General features: G+C 38.3%; 1 protein-coding gene across 4 annotated transcripts in view; it reads right to left on the bottom strand.

Moving 5' to 3' along the window:
• The window catches only part of tpk1 (thiamin pyrophosphokinase 1), a 130724-nt gene that overhangs the window by 34598 nt on the left and 76418 nt on the right, over positions 1-19708 (bottom strand). For all 4 annotated transcript variants that reach the window (XM_061921962.1, XM_061921964.1, XM_061921965.1 and 1 more), the window contains one exon: positions 17788-17896. In XM_061921962.1, the coding sequence (XP_061777946.1) occupies positions 17788-17896 (109 nt within the window). The remainder of the gene's footprint in view (positions 1-17787; positions 17897-19708) is intronic.

Genomic DNA, 19708 nt, shown 5'->3' with positions numbered 1-19708 from the left:
ACACAATGATTTGCAAATCCCTTTCAACCCATATTCAATTGAATGCACTACAAAGACAAGATATTTGATGTTCAAACTCATAAACTTTATTTTTTTTGCAAATAATAATTAACTTTGAATTTCATGGCTGCACACGTGCCAAAGTAGTTGGGAAAGGGCATGTTCACCACTGTGTTACATCACCACATTCTTCTGCACAACTTACAACAGCATGGCTTCATAGTAAAAGAGTGCGGGTACCAGATTGGCCTGCTTGTAGTCCTGACCTGTCCCCCATTGAAAATGTATGGAGCTTTATAAAGCGTGAAATATGACATCACCCTTTCTTGTAACAACACTCAATAAACATTTGGGAACTGAGGAAACTAATTGTTGAAGCTTTGAAAGTGGAATTCTTTCCCATTCTTGTTTTATGTAGGTCGTTAGTCGTTCAACAGTCTTGGATCTCCGCTGTCGTATTTTAGGCTTCATAATGCTCCACACATTTTCGATGGGAGACAGGTCTGGACTGCAGGTGGGTCAGGAAAGTACCCACACTCTTTTACTCCGAAGCCACGCTGTTGTAACACGTGGCTTGGCATGGTCTTGCTGAAATAAGCAGGGGCGTCATGATAACGTTGCTTGGATGACAACATATGTTGCTCCAAAACCTGAATGGACCTTTCAGCATTAATGGTGCCTTCACAGATGTGTAAGTTACCAATGCATTGGGCACTAATACACCCGCATACCATCACAGATGCTGGCTTTTGAACTTTGCACCTATAAGAATCCGAATGGTTGTTTTCCTCTTTGTTCTGGAGGACACCACGTCCTCTGTTTCCAAATATAATTTGAAAGAAATAGCTCAAAGAAAAGGGAAAAAGAGAGCAAAGGGCTCAAAGAAGACGAGGTAAGCTGTCAAAAGTTTTGCAATCATTTAAAACTGAAAAAGACAGACGTTGAGGTGCAATGTTTGGACAGACATTTCACAATAGTACATTACTAAAAGGCATTCTACAAATGTAAGAGCAGCAAAGAAACCGAAAATAGTTTAACGTCTATTTTGATAGCTAATGGTATCTTACGTTTGACTTTTATTCACACATATGTTTGAATGAGGACATGTGACCATATGTTAATGCTAAGAAGTTGTTTGTCCAAAAATCAAACACTGCTCCTCCAATTAATACATTTTCAAATGTGCAGGGTTTACCTTTATTGTAATTGAATGTGGCGCCGTGCCATGGCATTTTCATTACCGCCAAACATCAAAAAGTCTGATGCTATTTTTAACTTATATTCCCAATACTATGATAACAAACGGCACAATTCCAACAGGTTTTACCTCCCGTGCAAACAATTTCGTCTCCGTAAGTCCGGGCATCCCTGGACACACAACAACCCTTCTCATTCGCCGCAAAAAAACGACGCTCAAATCCAAACCACACAAACATAAAACATTAACACCAGCTGTTCATTACAGTATGAAATAACATATACAGCTATTGATTTGCGCACTATTGATAAGTGACTTACTGAAAACTCGACCACTAATAAGCAACTTTGATTACCGAAAACCGAATGTAAAAAAAATGCACGCCATTGTCTGGAGCGTTGTCAGCATGTCCACAATGTTGCCGTCATTTTAATGTATCGCAACGGTGGTTGTGCGTTGTCAATTTTTAGAACTAACTAAAAGTTTTATTGTTGTTGTGCAGGAAAGCCAAGTGCTTTAATTGACACGGACGACCGCATTACAGTGTCTTTGGTGATATTTGTTAGCATTAAGAAAATATCCTTAATAGTTTTAATAAACTAGATGTACAATTTCTCGTAGGGTCATCAGCATACACTGAATCTTTATATCGCTAGCAAACATTGCTGAACAACACGGACATTTATACCCAATGAAAAAAAATATGAACTATGAAAACAACCACAAACATGGATTAAATTAGATTAGATAGTACTTTATTTATTCTTTCAGGAGAGTTCCTTCAGGAAAATTTAAATTTTCAGCACAATCCCATTCAAGATCAGACAAACATTACAGGGAGACAGAACAGGATGGCTGACGGGTCTGCGGGCTTCCAGCGCCCCTTACAAAAATGGTGCGATACAGGTAAACAATTGTGGGGAATGGGAGAAAAGATTAAAATAAAATAAAATATAATAAAAAAATCGGTCTAAGCCTGGGCCCTGGAGAGGGGGTCCAGAATGTAGATTAGACACATATTTTTAGCAGTAAATAAATGCAAACCAAATTATCCTTTTTTTTATAACGATCACAGCAATACGGCACTCGTTATGTCAATCAAATACGTTACTTAGCGATGCACAAATGCTTAATTTGTGGACCCCTCAGATGTAAAGACATGACGTGCCTCCAATCTTTTATTCTCTAAATCCGTGTGAGTATCAAAGGACATGGGGTCGACGCAAGCAGTAACCTCTTGGTAATCTTTTATTCTCTAAATCCGTGTGAGTATCAAAGGACATGGGGTCGACGCAAGCAGTAACCTCTTGGTGATGATGAATGGTTTAAATCTTTCAAAACTTATTTTTCTTAAGAGTATAAATTTACTCCATGCCATTTTAAATATTTTTTTTCATGAATGATCATATATTTGCCTCTAAACCTTACAAAATACGCCCAAATCTGCACTGACGCAGGTAAATAAAAAGCAGCTTAATGGGATTCCCGACCATCGCCTGAAACCCAGAAGTGCCTCTTGGTCACATGATTGCAACCCAGCAAAAGGCTTGCTCTAAAACCTCCACCATTTTAACATGAGAGCTTAAATGGTTACTCAAATCACAAAGTCGTCAATGATACTTTAAAATCTGTGAAGCACTGAGACAGCAGTAAATGAACAGCGAAGTGGTGAGGGCACACTGTATTGTATTGTATATTGATGTTGTGTTGTATTGCAACAACGTCTAATGTGAAGTACAGTAGGGCAAAAAAGTATTCAGTCAGCCAGTAAGTTCTCCCACTTAAAATGATGACAGAGGTCTGTAATTTTCATCATAGGTACACTTCAACTGTGAGAGACAGAATGTGAAAAATAATATCCAGGAATTCACATTGTAGGAATTTTAAATAATTTGTTTGTAAATTATGGTGGAAAATAAGTATTTGGTCATTTCAAACAAGGAAGATCTCTGGCTCTCACAGACCTGTAACTTCTTCTTTAGAAGCTCTTCTGTCCTTCACTCGAAACCTGTATAAAAGACACCTGTCCACAGCCTCAAACAGTCAGACTCCAAACTCCACTATGGCCAAGACCAAAGACCTGCCGAAGGACACCAGGAAAATAATTGTAGACCTGCACCAGACTGGGAAGAGTGAATCTACAATAGGCAAGCAGCTTGGTGTGAAAAAATCAACTGTGGGAGCAATTATCAGAAAATGGAAGACATACAAGACCACTGATAATCTCCCTCGATCTGGGGCTCCACGCAAGATCTCATCCCGTGGGGTCAAAATGATCATGAGAACGGTGAGCAAAAATCCCAGAACCACACGGGGGGACGTGGTGAATGACCTGAAGAGAGCTGGGACCAAAGTAACAAATGTTACCATCAGTAACACAGTATGCCGACAGGGAATCAAATCCTGCAGTGCCAGACGTGTCCCCGTGCTTAAGCCAGTGTATGTCCAGGCCCGCCTGAAGTTTGCCAGAGAGCACATGGATGATACAGCAGAGAATTGGGAGAATGTCATGTGGTCAGATGAAACCAAAATATAACTTTTTGGTATAAACTCTACTCGTCGTGTTTGGAGGAAGAAGAATACTGAGTTGCATTCCAAGAACACCATACCTACTGTGAAGCATGGGGGTGGAAACATCATGCTTTGGGGCTGTTTTCTGCTAAGGGGACAGGACGATTTTTCCGTGTTAAGGAAAGAATGAATGGGGCCATGTATCGTGAGATTTTGAGCCAAAACCTCCTTCCATCAGTGAGAGCTTTGGGTCTTCCAGCATGACAATGATCTCAAACACACTGCCCGGGCAACGAAGGAGTGGCTCCGTAAGAAGCATTTGAAAGTCCTGGAGTGGCCCAGCCAGTCTCCAGACCTCAACCCCATAGAAAATCTGTGGAGAGAGTTGAAAGTCCGTGTTGCTCGGCGACAGCCCCAAAACATCAATGCTCTCGAGAAGATCTGCATATAGGAATGGGCCAAAATACCAGCTACTGTGTGTGCAAACCTGGTAAAGACCTATAGTAATCGTTTGACCTCTGTTATTGCCAACAAAGGTTATATTACAAAGTATTGAGGTGAATTTTTGTTATTGACCAAATACTTATTTTCCACCATAATTTACAAATAAATTCTTTAAAATTCCTACGATGTGAATTCCTGGATTTTTTTTTTACATTCTGTCCCTCACAGTCAAATTAACGACATCTGTCATCATTTTAAGTGGGAGAACTTGCACAATCGGTGGCTGACTAAATACTTTTTTGCCCCACTGTATATGTCTTCAGATCTTTTGTTTTCATACACAATTTTGACCTGTGTGAAGCTGGCCCCCCTTTGTCCTTACAAATATTAAACTATCAGTGCTTTGTTGGTCCTGTTTAGGTTTTCAAGTCATTGCAAAATAGTTTTTTGACCAGTCACCAGCGCTTAATTCGATCCAGGCAGAAGTGTTTTACAAAGTTTAATTCTTAATTCTGATAAATTAGACAGTTATTTCTTAATATCCATCCATCCATTTTCTACCGCTTGTCCCTTTTAGGGTGTGCGGGGGGTGCTGCAGCCTATCTCAGCTGCATTCGGGCGGAAGGCGGAGTGCACCCTGGACAAGTTGCCACCTCATCACCTGGCCAACACAGATAGACAGACAACATTCACACTCACATTCACACACTAGGGCCAATTTAGTGTTGTCAATCAACCTATCCCCAGGTGTATGTTTTTGGAGGTGGGAGGAAGCCGGAGTTATTTCTTAATATCTTTTGTTAATTTACTTACATAAGCTAGCGAGTGGTGGTGTTATTTTTTTTAGTTTGCAACATTCAAACAACCCTTTTAAAGTTAGTAACATTTTATTGTTCACACAGTGATGGCAATATACGTAATAAGACATGACAGGAATTGACATGACAGTGTCATCCTAAGGTAAAATTTTATTTATTCAAAGACAATGCTTGACTGGTACAGACAGAACGTTTTGAGAGGTTCTAACTGTTTTGATAGGTTTGGTGATGTGCGATACCTGTGATTACCTTTTCTGTCCAATACGAGGATCTCTTCTGTCCACCTGAAAAATGCCTCCTTCTGTGTTTAATGTATTTGTTGCAGAAACACTGCATATTAATAAACATTTCTGTCAATGTGCCCGAGTTAACGAAATGGCTATTTTTCACCTGTAGTTCAGAGACAGATAACTGGCCCTAAAAGAATAAAATTGCATATTTACATACAAAATATAGCAATGACAATACATTACTAAAAGTACAATAAAAATAAAAATGAACCTTTCAGACAAAACAACTCAACAATCTGAACAAACTTCACACCTACAGTTTTACAAGGCAAGCAGTAAGAGCAGTTCAAGTTGGAGGTTAATGACAGCTCTGGTGTGATTATCAATGAGCCATCTCTTTAACTGGATCTTAAACGTATTACATGTGTTTACATTGCTGATGTTTTGAAGGCTGAGGTTCCATGGAGTAGGAGCTTGAGTGAAAAATGTAGTTTGGCCCAATACTCAGTTTACCATCGGTCATCAGAGTACTTACGCATCACGCACTTGCGCGTTACGCACTTAAGCGGGTGCAAGAAAAAGTAGTTGCCACCAACCGCGTACCCTTTAGACAAGCTCTCAATAATTTAGTTACTTTCCACCGTGTTTGTGTTATATTGATATACATGACCCCAAATGACTGAAGTATCAGAGGTATCGATATTTCAGTGTCAATCCGCACATCATTACTCGTGACATGGGTGTCTGATGCTAATAATAAGATGGTAAAATAATTACTGTTCCCTCGCTCCATTGTACTATGACGTTTTCCAATTCCCTCTATCCCAGATATTTTAAAGCATATAGAATAGAATAAAATAGAATAGAAAGTACTTTATTGATCCCTGGGGGTAATTCAGCACCACAGTTTGCTCACAATAAACAATAATAATAATAAATAATATATGACATATATTATATATATAATGTATAGAATATATGAATAATATAAATATATTCTACATATATTCTACATTTAAGTGCAGTCAAGAAGGAACATATGCATTATACAGTCTGATGGCTGTCGGTATGAGGTATACATATTTTTGGCCTAAATTAATATTTTTTTTTATTTCATTTATGGCTAAATGAACTAAAAATATCAACACTACAGTAGAGTATTAAAGTAAAAAAGTGAATTTGCTGAAAAAGGTCTGTCAGGAAACAATGACTCGAGCACTTACTTGGGGCACATCGTTCATACTTTGTTGTCTAGTTGTTGTTAAAAGTCAGATTTTTGCGATTTATTTAGATCAGGGGTCACCAACCTTTTTGAAACCAAGAGCTATTCTTGGGTACTGACTAATGTGAAGGGCTACCAGTTTGATACACACTTAAATAAATTGTATTTCTGTTTGTCATTCTGTCGTATATTTTGTTTCCTTTTACGGAAGGTTTTTTTGTAGAGAATAAATGATGAAAAAAAACCACATAATTGAATGGTTTGAAAAGGGGACAATACGAAAAAAATGAAAATTAAATTTTGAAACATAGTTTATCTTCCATTTCGACTATTTAAAATTCAAAATTCTACCAAAAAAAGAAGAGAAAAACTACCTAATTTGAATCTTTTTGAAAAAATAAAAAAAAAGAATTTATGGAACATCATTAGTAATTTTTCCTGATTAAGATTAACTTTAGAATTTTGATGACATATTTTAAATAGGTTAAAATCCAATCTGCACTTTGTTAGAATATCTAACAAATTGGACCAAGCTATATTTCTAACAAAGACAAATCATTATTTCTTCTAGATTTTCCAGAACAAAAATTTCAAAATTAATTCAAAAGACTTTGAAATACGATTTAAATTTGATTCTACCAATTTTCTAGATTTGCCAGAATAATATTTTTGAATTTTAATCATAATAAGTTTGAAGAAATATTTCACAAATATTCCTCGTCGAAAAAACAGAAGCTAAAATGAAGAATTAAATAAAAATGTATTTATTATTCTTTACAATAAAACTAATACATTTACTTGAACATTGATTACAATTTTCAGGATAGAAGAGGAAGGAATTGAAAAGGTAAAACGTTATATGTGTTTAAAAATCCTAAAACCATTTTTAAATTTGTATTTTTTCTCTAAAATTGTCTTTCTGAAAGTTAAAAGAAGCAAAGTAAAAAAATAAATGAAGTTATTTAAACAAGTGGAGACAAAGTCTTTAAAATATGTTCTTGGATTTTCAAATTCTATTTGAGTTTTGTCTCTCTTAGAATAAAAAATGTCGAGCAAAGCGAGACCAGCTTGCTAGTAAATAAATACAATGTTAAAAATAGAGGCAGCTCACTGGTAAGTGCTGCTATTTGAGCTATTTTTAGAACAGGCCAGCGGGCTACTCATCTGCTCCTTACGGTGACCCCTGATTTAGATTGTTTTTCAGGTTGAATGAGCAGTATACTTCCCACTCTACCTACTGCTGCTCCATTGAGACACATGCCTCGCTGTTGACCCTGCGAGGTGGCCGGAGTACTGCATACATGAGCAATCCTAGTTTCAATGGTTTCATCAAGCCTATTTTGGTGATGTTCGGCAGGCCAAACAGAAAGCTTTGGCGGGCCGCCAGTAGAATAGGTTTGCACTAAACCAATCCGAGTGCACGGTTCAGTATCGTGGCCACTGACTGGCTCAGCCTCAGACAGCATTAGTATTTAGGATTCAAAGAGTGTAAAGGTGACACAGATGGTTCTCATTGTGTTAAAAAACATTTGCAGAAAGTCAGACATTTTTCTAATGCTTTTTAACTATTACAATATAAGATTTATACTACAAGCAAGTGGTAACATAATAGGGATGAATGAAGCACGGGCATTATTTTTTGCCCCCTCAGTTGATCAAAGTAAAGTACCGAATTTTTCGGACTATAAGTCGCAGTTTTATTCATAGTTTGGCCGGGGGTGCGACATATACTCCGGAGCGACTTATGTGTGAGATTATTAACACATTACCGTAAAATATCAAATAATATTATTTATCTCATTCGTGGAAGAGACGAAGAAAATGTCAGCAATCGTCACACACACGTCAGCAATCGTCACACACACGTCAACCAATAGGAATTTGGCGGGGGAGGGTCATGGCAGAAGTGCATTGTGGGTCATGGAATGCTAACTGCTATATGCTGTATGCTACTGCCGTAGCTATTACAATGGATCATTTCATTGTTGGCGGTAACTTATAAAAACTGAGAAGGGCTGAACAAAAATTGGACCGAAAAGGAAATCATGTACTGCAGATTACAAGCTGGACGTAGTGAAATATGCTGCAGAAAACGACAAGAGGAAGCGGCACATACCTTTGGAGTTGGCAGAGTTGTTTAGAAGCGACATCGAGGAAAAAGATGTAATCGGATTTATCGATTAGGAGTGACGTACAGCATGTTCTATAGGTTATAGTTATTTAAATGACTCTTACCATAATATGTTACGTTAACATACCAGGCACCTTCTCCGTGGTTATTTATGCCTCATATAACGTACACTTATTCAGCCTTTTGTTTACTATTCTTTATATATTTTAAATAGCCTTTCAAATGTCTATTCTTGGTGTTGGATTTTATCAAATAAATTTTCCCCAAAAATGCGACGTATACAGTGTATATGTTTTTCTCCTTCTTTATTATGCATTTTCGGCCAGTGCGATTTGTAATCCGAAAAATACGGTAGTCAAAATTTACCTACATTTTTACATTGTATATTTTAAAGAAGCTCCTTTTTTATATTCTTTAACTTCCTCCACATCCTGAAGAGACATTAGTAAATACACCATCATTAATTATGTGTATTTTCACCAGTACATCTACAGTGCATACAACTTCAGAAGGCCAATCAACACACACACAATGAGTAAATAGACAACAACTGGCTGATCAAACTACAAATATTAATGAACAAAATTAGAAGACTCCCCCGACACACACGCTCCAACTCAAACAAAAACAAGCAAGAACACTCCAGTGTGCTTGCTCAAGTGTGCAGACTCTTCACAAACATACACACAAGACTGAATGGATGGCACAAAAAATAAAAAATAAATAAGCAAACATGCAATCCCCCCTGACAGACGGTCCAGGTTTCCCTCGTGTGGGAGGAAGTTTAGTCGCTGCCAACTCATTAAGAACCAAGCTGCTTACAAAGCTTGGTAGGGGGATAAGACCTCCGCCCATGAACGCCTGATTGGATTTTTTTGTGTTCTAGAATATGTGGCATGGGGAGCGTATGCAACCTGTTGTTGGTTTTGACTTTATCGCTCTTTGCATGCAGATGGAGCCAATTTACTTTTGTTAGGATCGACATGGTAGCTTACGGTTATGGGAGCAAGCTGGAGGACTGTATTACACATTCTCATGTTTGACAGCTGATGAAGTAGAATACTTGCATGCTCATGCACATCTGCCAAAACGAAGGCCCAATCCCCCCTTTGGCAAAGGTGGAACACAGTCATGATAACATTACGGATATAATAATAGCCTGCAACTAGGTTCCGTGTTTTTGTTGAGAACTAGCCTCAAATGCCCTTTAACCTAACACTCAGTATGTTTAAATGGACAAATTAATGACTTAATTTGGTTATAAAATGTTTTTTTTCCATCCAGCTTGTAATGTCTCCAAAAGATTTTGTGGGGCGAGGGGTTCACAGTGTTCCCTACACTTTGAACCCAGTGGCTTAGAAAAGGTGTGGCTAATGTATGGATTTTTCTTCGCTGGCGGCCATAATGCAGATACTAAAAAAAAAAAAAACACAAAAAGACACTGAAAAGGTGTGTTATTGTTTGTGGCAATAACAGTTTGCTCACTGCAGGTGCTGCAGAGTTTAAACTGGAAGTACAAGTGCTGTTCCATCTTCAAGTCGTCCATAGCGTTCCTACTCGTATCGATTCTTTATCATTTCAAGCAATGTTTGTTAGTTTTACAGTATAACTAAAACTATTCATACTAAACTAAATCCTCCCATGTGTGATGTCTGTAAGAAATGTTTTCATGCATATTTGTATAAGCTATCGTAATGAAGTTAGTGTTGTTAACATTAGCTAAGATGCTAACACATTTACGAGTGTCAGTGTTAGAATTCAATTACAATGCCATTGTTTTTGTAATGTTTCGGTTTCATAAATTCACCAAAATATCACCGTGGACTTATTGAGTCTGTTTAGCTGAATGGAGAGCGCGCTTCTGCAGCTAGTAGTTTTATGACAATGACCTCTGTTTTGCTCGGCCACTTTACTGCTGTGTTACAGACAACGTTTGAAACAATTAAGGGATGTAAATAACTAAATTCACAACGTATACATCTGCGGCTTATAGTCCGGTGCTGCTAATTAATGGAAAAATCAGTTTTTCTTCTAAAATTTAGTGGGAACTGGTGCGCTCTATAGTCCCAAAAAATACTGCATTATGACTAGAAATCTCGGGAATTCCAATTTACTTCATAGTGTAAGGTAGACATTATCTGAGCCATGTGAAATGATCATTGCTGGATAATAATAAATATTTATTATTATGACGATCATAAGTATGATTAGTGGCTGCCAACTAAAAGGGGGGCGTGGCTAAGATGCACACGCAGTAGTTTGCCTCTGCTGTAACTCCGGTGAAAACTGCAAGATTTATTTCCAATTCTGCTTTTTTTTAATTTAAACTGACAACGCTTGGCAAAATATATGCATGCCTATCACTCTGGGTGAGTTTTACTCTGTCAAAACATAGATAACAACGATTATGTCCAAGACATGAAGAGGGAAGCAATCAGACTCACCGGTGGCCGTAAACGAGCTCGAGGCTATCGCTGAGTTGGCGTCATCAACTATGGAGAAGTTGCTGGATAAGATACTCGAGTCTATGAACAAACTTTTTGACATGCTTGAGGAAAAGCTTGAGGCCCTAACAAGCAAGCAGCCGGCATTGACATACTTGCCAACCTTGAGATATCCGAATTCTGGAGATGGGAGGGGGGCGGGTTGATGTGGGGGGGGGGGAGTTGTGGTAGCCGGGGTGTATATTGGAGTGTCCCGGAAGAGTTAGTGCTGCAAGGGATTCTGGGTATTTGTTCTGTTGTGTTTATGTTGTGTAGCCGGGGTGTATATTGTAGTGTCCCGGAAGAGTTAGTGCTGCGAGGGGTTCTGGGTATTTGTTCTGTTGTGTTTATGTTGTGTCCCGGTGCGGATGTTCTCCCAAAATGTGTTTTTAATTTTTGTTCGGTGTGGGTTCACAGTCTGGTGCATATTTGTAACAGTGTTAAAGTTGTTTATATGGCCACCCTCAGTGTGACCTGTATGGCTGTTGATCAAGTATGCGCAACATTCACCTATGTGTGTTTAAAGCTGCTTATGTTATGTGACTCGGCCTGCACGCTGTTTGAATGGAGGAAAAGCAGACGTGACGACAGGTTGTAAAGGACGGTGAAGGCAGTGCTGTTAAGGCCTTACCCGCCAATATTGTTGTCCAGATGGAAATCGGGAGAAATCCGGGAGAATGGTTGCCCCGGGAGATTTTCAGGAGGGGCACTGAAATTCGGGAGTCTCCCGGGAAAATCGGAAGGGTTGTCTAGTATGGGCATTGACCAACAGATTGTAGGATATGGAGCAGCAAGGTTCTGACCACGAGCGCCCCATTGAAACGCTCAAACAAACACTGACTGAAACGCAGAAGAGCAATGAGAAATTGGCAGCTAAAATAGACAAATTGGAAGGACGCTCGAGACGTATTAACATAAAAATAGTTGGGATACCAGAGCAAGAAGAAAAGGGAAGACCTACGGATTTTTCGTTGCGGACCTGATACCAAAGTTGTTTGGAGCGAGGAACTTCTCCACGCCAGTGGTGGTGGAGCGCGCGCACCGTGTCCCGCTCGCTCGCTAGAGTGACGGCAAGCGCCCCTGGAGCATCATCGCAAGAATACACTTCTACCAGGACAAGGAGTTACAGTACTTCTTCCACTGAGCTGCGGCCAGGAGCTGATCTACAACGGCCTGCGAGTGTTCCTGTTTCCAGACTACACTGCCGAGGTGACAGCGCAAAGAAGGGCCTTTCGAGAAGTAATGAACATGCTGCGGTAGAAGGAAATCAAGTTTATGCTACGCTTTCCAGCTCCCCTGCATGTGGAGTACAACGACCAGGTGAAGGTGTTTACCCTTTCTACAGACACTAAGACCTTCGCTATAAAACATCTTAGTGGCTAATCATCAATAACGGCTCTACCACACAAGGCTTATGATAAGCATAAAGCAGAAATACACTTTTTCACTAAGGTTTATTTTACCGGAGGACGCAGGAAAAAAAAGAAAACAGTTAGCTGCCGAGCTATTGCTTGGAGCAGTAAACGCAAGTATAGCATGCGCCCTGTGCCTGAAGATGGGGGTTTGGGACTTTTGGACTGGGTAATCGACGAACACAACGTCTTATGGACAACATCACAATGGAGATTTCATTCCAAAATATTGAACTACACACGATGGGGACAGAGGGAACAGAGAGGGGAACAATGGGGTGTGAGTGTTGTGTACCTGTGAATCTGAGCATGAATGTGAAGGAGAGAGGTGCACAATCATATTTCAACTCTCCAATTACTAAGGGTTTTTTTCATTTAAAGATAAAATACCCTAAAAAACTTTAATGTCAACTTGTAAGAAGAAAAAAAAAAATCACACTAGTTTCATAGAACGTCAGGGGCTTAGCCAAAAGTATTAAAGCAGGGAAGATTTTTTCACACTTAAATTCATTAAAAGCAGATGTTTTATTCTTACAAGAAACACATCTCTGTAAAGACAATCAACATAAACTTAAAACAAGCTGGATACTGTATCTCAGGTTTATCATGCACCCTTTACTTCACCAGTTAGAGGTGTAGCCATTTTATTTTATAAAAATGTGCCTTTCATACTTACATAAAAAATAATTGACCCTAACGGAAGATTTATTTTAATAAATAGTCATATTAAATCCTACCCAGTAACTTTTTTGAATACCTATGGACCAAACACCGACGAGTCAAACTTCTATCATAGAGTTTTTGGTCTACTTCCCGATGATACAGTAGCTCCTCCTATATTAGTGGTGACTTTAACTGCCTTTTGAATCCCATTTGAGATAGATTGTCAACTAAATTTCATTTAATTGCTAATTCAACTAAAACCATTAATAATCTTATGAGATTAAGATATATCATAGACATATGGAGAACAAAACATCCTAATAAAAGGGAGTATTCATTTTACTCCTCTGTACACATTTCTTACACGAGAATTTATTACTTTTTAGTGGAAGCATCTGCCCGCTCCAATGTCAGTAATCCTGAGCACCACAGTAGAGTCATCTCAAAACACATCCCTGTGAGTCTGCAGATCCAAATTGTTTTCCTTAAAATTAAACAAAAATGGAGATTTAATCCACAATTATTATTATATGAAGATTTTAAAGAGTACATGAACAAGATTATCCAAGATTTTATTGAGGTGAATGATAAAGGACAGGTCTCAGACTCCACATTGTGGGAAGCCCTTGAAGCTACTGTGAGAGAATATATTATTTAATTTGAAAGCTCAAAACAAAGACAAGCAAGAAAAAGGCAGAAATAATTATAAAAACAAAATGGAATAAATTCATATGAATTCTCTTTTGCAGTCTGAATACAATAAGATGCTAAAACTGAAAAATTAATACAACTCTCTTCTTCATGGGGAAGTATCTAAAATCTTACTGAAAAAAAACAAAAAACATTTTGAAATATCTGATAAACCACAAAAACTTCTGTCTGGACAGCTCAAAGGAGATCAAACCAAAGTTGCTATCCACAAAATAGGCTCAAAAACAGGTGAAACATGTACAGATTTACAGGATATCAACAATGTCTTTAAAGACTTTTATTCAGAATTATATAAATCTAGGTCAGCTCTATCGGCTAATGATTTAAATGATTTTTTTACTCCATTAAACCTACCTCAACTGAGTCCAAATCATCAGAATTCTTTAGACAATACTATTTCAAGTGAAGAACTGGTAAAAGCACTGAGATCTTTCTCCGTGAATAAAAGCCCCGGTCCAAATGGATTAGGTGCAGAGTATTATCAAGCTTTTAGTGAAATATTCTCCCCTATAATACTTAGAATGTTAAAAGACTCTTTCTTAAAAAACAAACTTCCAAGCTCCTTGTATGAAGCCCTTATATGTATAATACCAAAAAAGTAAAAAAAAATCCACTCGATCCAGCCAATTATTCATAGGCCTATCTCCCTGTTTAATCCATACCATAAGATTCTAACTAAGATACTTGCAACAAGGTTAAGCAACCACATAGCAGAAATTATTCATCCGAACCAGGTCGGTTTCATCCTGGACAGACCTTCTTTCGGCAATGTACGGAGAATATTGAACTTGTTGTACTCGGACTGCACAGGAAACAAAAAGGCAGCTGTCCTGACTCTGGATGCTCATAAAACTTTTGATTCAATTGAGTGGGCTTATCTACTTCATGTTCTCAAATTATTTGGGTACGGAGAAAACTTTATAAAATGGGTTAAAATAATTTTGCACCAAAATCATATGTCATAACCAATAATGTAATATCGTCTAGTTTTGAATTGCATTGCGGCGTGAGACAGGGCGACTGCCTTTCGCCCTTACTTTTTAATTTGGCCCTAGAACCACTGGCTATTGGTTTAAGAATGAACTGCGATATTAAAGGATTTTCAGTGTGCACATCAGAGAGTCTCATCTCACTTTATGCATATGATGTACAGTACTTGTTACACTTACTGAGTCAGAAATTGCATGTTCCTTTCTTTTAGAATATGTACACTCTTTTGGTGGAATATCTGGTTATAAAATAAACAGGTCCAAAAGCGAGCTTTTGTTCCTAGGAGATAATGTTAAGATCAGTCAAAACCCAGTTAAAGTTGCAGAAAACTATATATCCTACCTCGGCTTAAAAGGATCTAAAAAATTATGAATCAATACTAAAATTGAACTTTACTGAAGCCTTTGAGAAACTGAAAGGGTGTATTGACGATTGGAAGACCCTACCTTTCTCTGTTAGGTAGAACAAATGCTATCAAAATGATCACCCAGCCTATCTTTTTCAAAACTTATCAATGCTAATTCCTGCAGATTTTTACCAAAAACTTGAATCTTTTAGTTCTAGATTTTGTGTGGGGGTATAAAAAGCACAGAATATCCAAAAATCACTTAAGATCTACAAAGAAAGGGGAACTGGGTCTTCCAATTTTGAATAATTATTACTGTGCATGAAATATGAACGAGTTGACCTATTGGTAGGTGGGGTTCCCAAAAAATTAATCACTTAATTCTGCTCCCTTCTGGCTGACATTGGAACTGCAGTCATTAGTTAGACCTTACACATCATTGCTATTTTTACTTTTTACTAAACCAGTCTGTTCTATTAAATCAACAAGCCATAGTGTAGTAGTAAGAAATTCTATCAGAAGGATTTCTCAAATTAAAAAACAATTGAATATTTCCAATGTAACTATGTACAGTATTCACCAATGTGTCACAATCGTGCATTTATTCCATCCATAACAGACAGAACACTTTTTAACTGGTACTCAAATGGAATTAAATGCATAAAAGACATTTATTTCGAGGCCAGTCTTGCAATTGCGAATCAAATTACATGTGTCACAATTCAGTTGGTTTCGCTATTTGCAGGTAAGAACATTTATCAAAGAAAACATTTCAAAGTCTCAGCTGGTAAATGAAAAACACTCTCTCTTAGAAATTCTTAAATTTATCACCCACAATTAAAAAGCTTATCGCCAAATTTGCCAGCTGCTTCATTATGCCCATAACATTAGCAGACGGTGTTAAAAGAGCATAGGAACAGGAACTAAGAACAACAATACCCAAACAGCAATGGTAACGGACACTTTCTCAAATTCACAATTGCTTAAATAACAGCAGACTTAGAATCATGCAGTTTAAAGTAATTCATCATTTTTATTACTCCAAAGTCTTATTACACAAATTTTATCCTGATACATCTCCACATTGTGATAAATGTAAATCTGCTGAAGGATCACTGTCTCATTCGTTTTGGGAATGTTCAATTATTCAATCATTTTGGTCCAGCATTTTTTTCTTTTACTCGGGGGTATATCAGAGAAAACTTGTCCCTGACATGGGTATAATCTTGTTTGGGTGGTCTTCAGAAACACAAAAACTTCCAAAATATATTACAGCTGTGCTGCTTCCCGGGACGGTCTTGGCCAATAGACTCATTCTCAAAGAGTGGAAAACCCCATCCGCACCCAACTTCAGGAACTGGTTAAATGAACTTGTGAACATAATGACTATTGAAAAAATATGATTTATAAACTCCACAAATATGGATAAATGGGAACTAAACTGGAAACCTTTACTGACATATACTGAATCTTTTTTGTAGTTGTATTTCTTTTTTTATTATTATTATTTTTTGTATTGATCCCACACTACTATTGCTTTTTTGTGTCACTTTTGATATGGTTTTGTCATGGTTTACTTGCTTTTTTTTTTGGTGACTTTTTTTTTGTATTTTTTGCATCTGATCAAGCCCTGTGACTTTCTTCTTCTTTTTTAAGTGTGAACGGTGGAGAGGTCCCTGGGATGTGATCTTGTGATCACTTCCTGAGGATCCTTGATACCGAGGAATATTCATCCATCTTGCTATGGTCTGTATAGCCTGCTGATCCTAAGCCAGAGCGGGATGAATAGATATATATATACAATATCTGGCTATTTTTTTCTAATATTGTCTATACTGTAAACCTTGAGTTGTTCAAGTTCAAGTGCACCTCTCTGCTCAAGTGTGCATTTGAGTGTGTATGGGTGGATGTGTGCCTGTATGAAGGGTTTGAGTGAGCAAAGTATGACTGTCAAATGTGATTTTAACTGTAAAATTCAAGAAAATATATTTGCAATAAATATGATTAGTATTATTATTGCACTTACCAAGAGTTAAGCCTCCCGTTTCTTTAAAACCAAGTGACAACTTTGTTTTTGTAACTTAAATCAACGCACCACAATTATATGCTATGAGATACAAAAGTGAAACTTAAACATAACTTTGTCCAGAGCTGCTGCAAAAAGATGTATTATTTATGCTTTTCGTCCTTTATCACTTCATCCTAGTTCCCAAATGTTGGCAGTGTGTGTCAATGCATAAAAGTGAGCTTTGATGACGTTATAATGTGTGTGTTGTGTGCGCAAAAAAGTGTTCTATGCTGAGTGTCCTGCTGCAAAAGGAATGAACCATTTTGTAATTCCAAAAGGGGGTGTAGGTCCATCCATCCGTCCATCCATTTAGTGTTACATATTCTAATTCAGTTTTAAAAAAACGTTATTATTGAACTTTGACGGCAAAAGGTATATTAAAACAATAGATTTCAATGAAAAAAAAATCTATCTTCAAACCTTAACAAAAACCCAGGCTATAATCTACTGGCCCAAAGGACGGGTCACCTACTGTCAATTGGAAAAGTGTGTAAGGATTGGCATTGAGTATTTGAGCCCACTATATGTCACTAAAAAGGGAGGAGTTAAAGGTGACTCACCGAGGTTCCATTTGAGACCACTGGTGGTGGTTAAGCATGGTCCCCCCACAGGAATAAGGCTGCACCAGTCCCCTTCCAGGCCTGTGTTTACTGCCAGTCTGTGGCTGCCCTGTAGACAAACAGCATAAAATGTACTGTATATTATTATGCAGATTTGTCGACAGACTATAAAGAGGATGGGATATTCAGTGGAGCTGGTGGAAAGCAGAGTACATACAAATAATCCTAGGGGTGTCAAAAATAAGTTAACTTGTGATGAATCATTAAGTGTTATCGCATTAATCATGTACATACGCAGATTAACCAATTCATTAATTTGTGAAACTGAAACAATACAAAAAGAATGCTGTTGTAAGTTATTAATAGTTAGCATATTAGCTAATGATATCGACCCTTGGGTCATTACATCACGATAGCACATACAAATATGCATGAAAACACGCCGACAGACATCACACATGAGACGGTTGATCAATCAATCAATCAAAGTTTACTTATATAGCCCTAAATCACGAGTGTCTCAAAGGGCTGCACAAGCCACAACGACTTCCTCTGCTCAGATCCCACACCAGGGCAACAGAAAACTCAACCCAATGGGATGACAGTCAGAAACCTTAGTAAGGATAAGCGGTTTTAGGTATACTGTAAAACTTACAAGCATTGCTTGGAGTAAAGGAGTATCCACACAAGTAGAAACACTGTGGATGGTTAAAAGACTGAACGACACGTCTACTTCCGGTTGTTGAAAGCACTAAATGGAAGGACACTGCAGCACGTGCAGTGAGTGAATTTGTCTAAAACAGGGGTCTCAAACTCAATTTACCTGGGGGCCACTGGATGCAGAAACTGGGTGAGGCTGGGCCGCAAGAAAATATTTCTTAAAATAAACTAACATGCACTTTTTAATGAATTCACCTTATTTGAATGGCTTTCACGCCCTGGCAACATACTTGCCAACTCTCGCGATCTTTCCGGGAAACACCCGAATATCAGTGCCCCTCCTGACAATCTCCTGGGGCAATCATTCTCCCTGTTTTCACCCGGAAAACAATATTAAGGATGTGCCGTGATGGCACTGCCTTTAACGTCCACTTTTCCAACATACAAACACTGTGCAGGCCAAGTCACACATTGTATGAGGCTTATGCAGGCCCACGGCAGTGACTGCAAGACATACTTGATCAACAGCCATACAGGTCACACTGAGGGTGGCCGTATAAACAACTTCATCACTGTTACAAATATGCTTCACACTGTAAACCCACACCAAAGAAGAATGACAAACACATTTCAGGAGAACATCCACACCATAACACAACAGAACAAATACCCAGAATCCAATGCAGCCCTATCTCTTCCGGGCTTCAATAGGGGGAGGGGGTGTATATTGTATATTGTGGTGCATATTTGTAACAGTTTATACGGCCACCTTCAGTGTGACCTGTGTGGCTGTTGATCAAGTATGTCTTGCAGTCGCTTACTGCGTCAACAGAAGCCAAATACAACATGTGGCTGGGCTGGCATGCTTTTTGTACAGGATGTAGAGGACTCCAATGACAGTGCCTCCACGGTACCCCCTTAATATTATTGTTTGGGTGAAACTCGGGAGAATGATTACCCCTGGTGGGGCACTACAAATTGGGAGTCTCTTGGAAAAATCGAGGGTATGCAAGTATGACGCTCTATAGCGCCATTCATATAAAACTCGCGGGCCGCACCAACATTAGATTTTCACATCAAGGTGCAGGCCGCAATTGGCACGCGGGCCGCGTGTTTGAGACCCCTGGTCTAAAAGATGGCACCATAAAATAAACAATTAAACACCCTCTGTGTTTTTGTTTGGTTTTTCAATAGAATTATTTTTATTATGACCGTCAGCAAAGAAAAATCTACATATTAGCCGCCCCACAATGTTCAAAGT

This window comes from Nerophis ophidion, linkage group LG15 (genome assembly GCF_033978795.1).
Source record: "Nerophis ophidion isolate RoL-2023_Sa linkage group LG15, RoL_Noph_v1.0, whole genome shotgun sequence".
Classification (NCBI taxonomy): Eukaryota; Metazoa; Chordata; class Actinopteri; order Syngnathiformes; family Syngnathidae; genus Nerophis; species Nerophis ophidion.
Note: the sequence above shows the minus strand (reverse complement) of the source record. Positions and strands in the feature narration are given on the sequence as shown.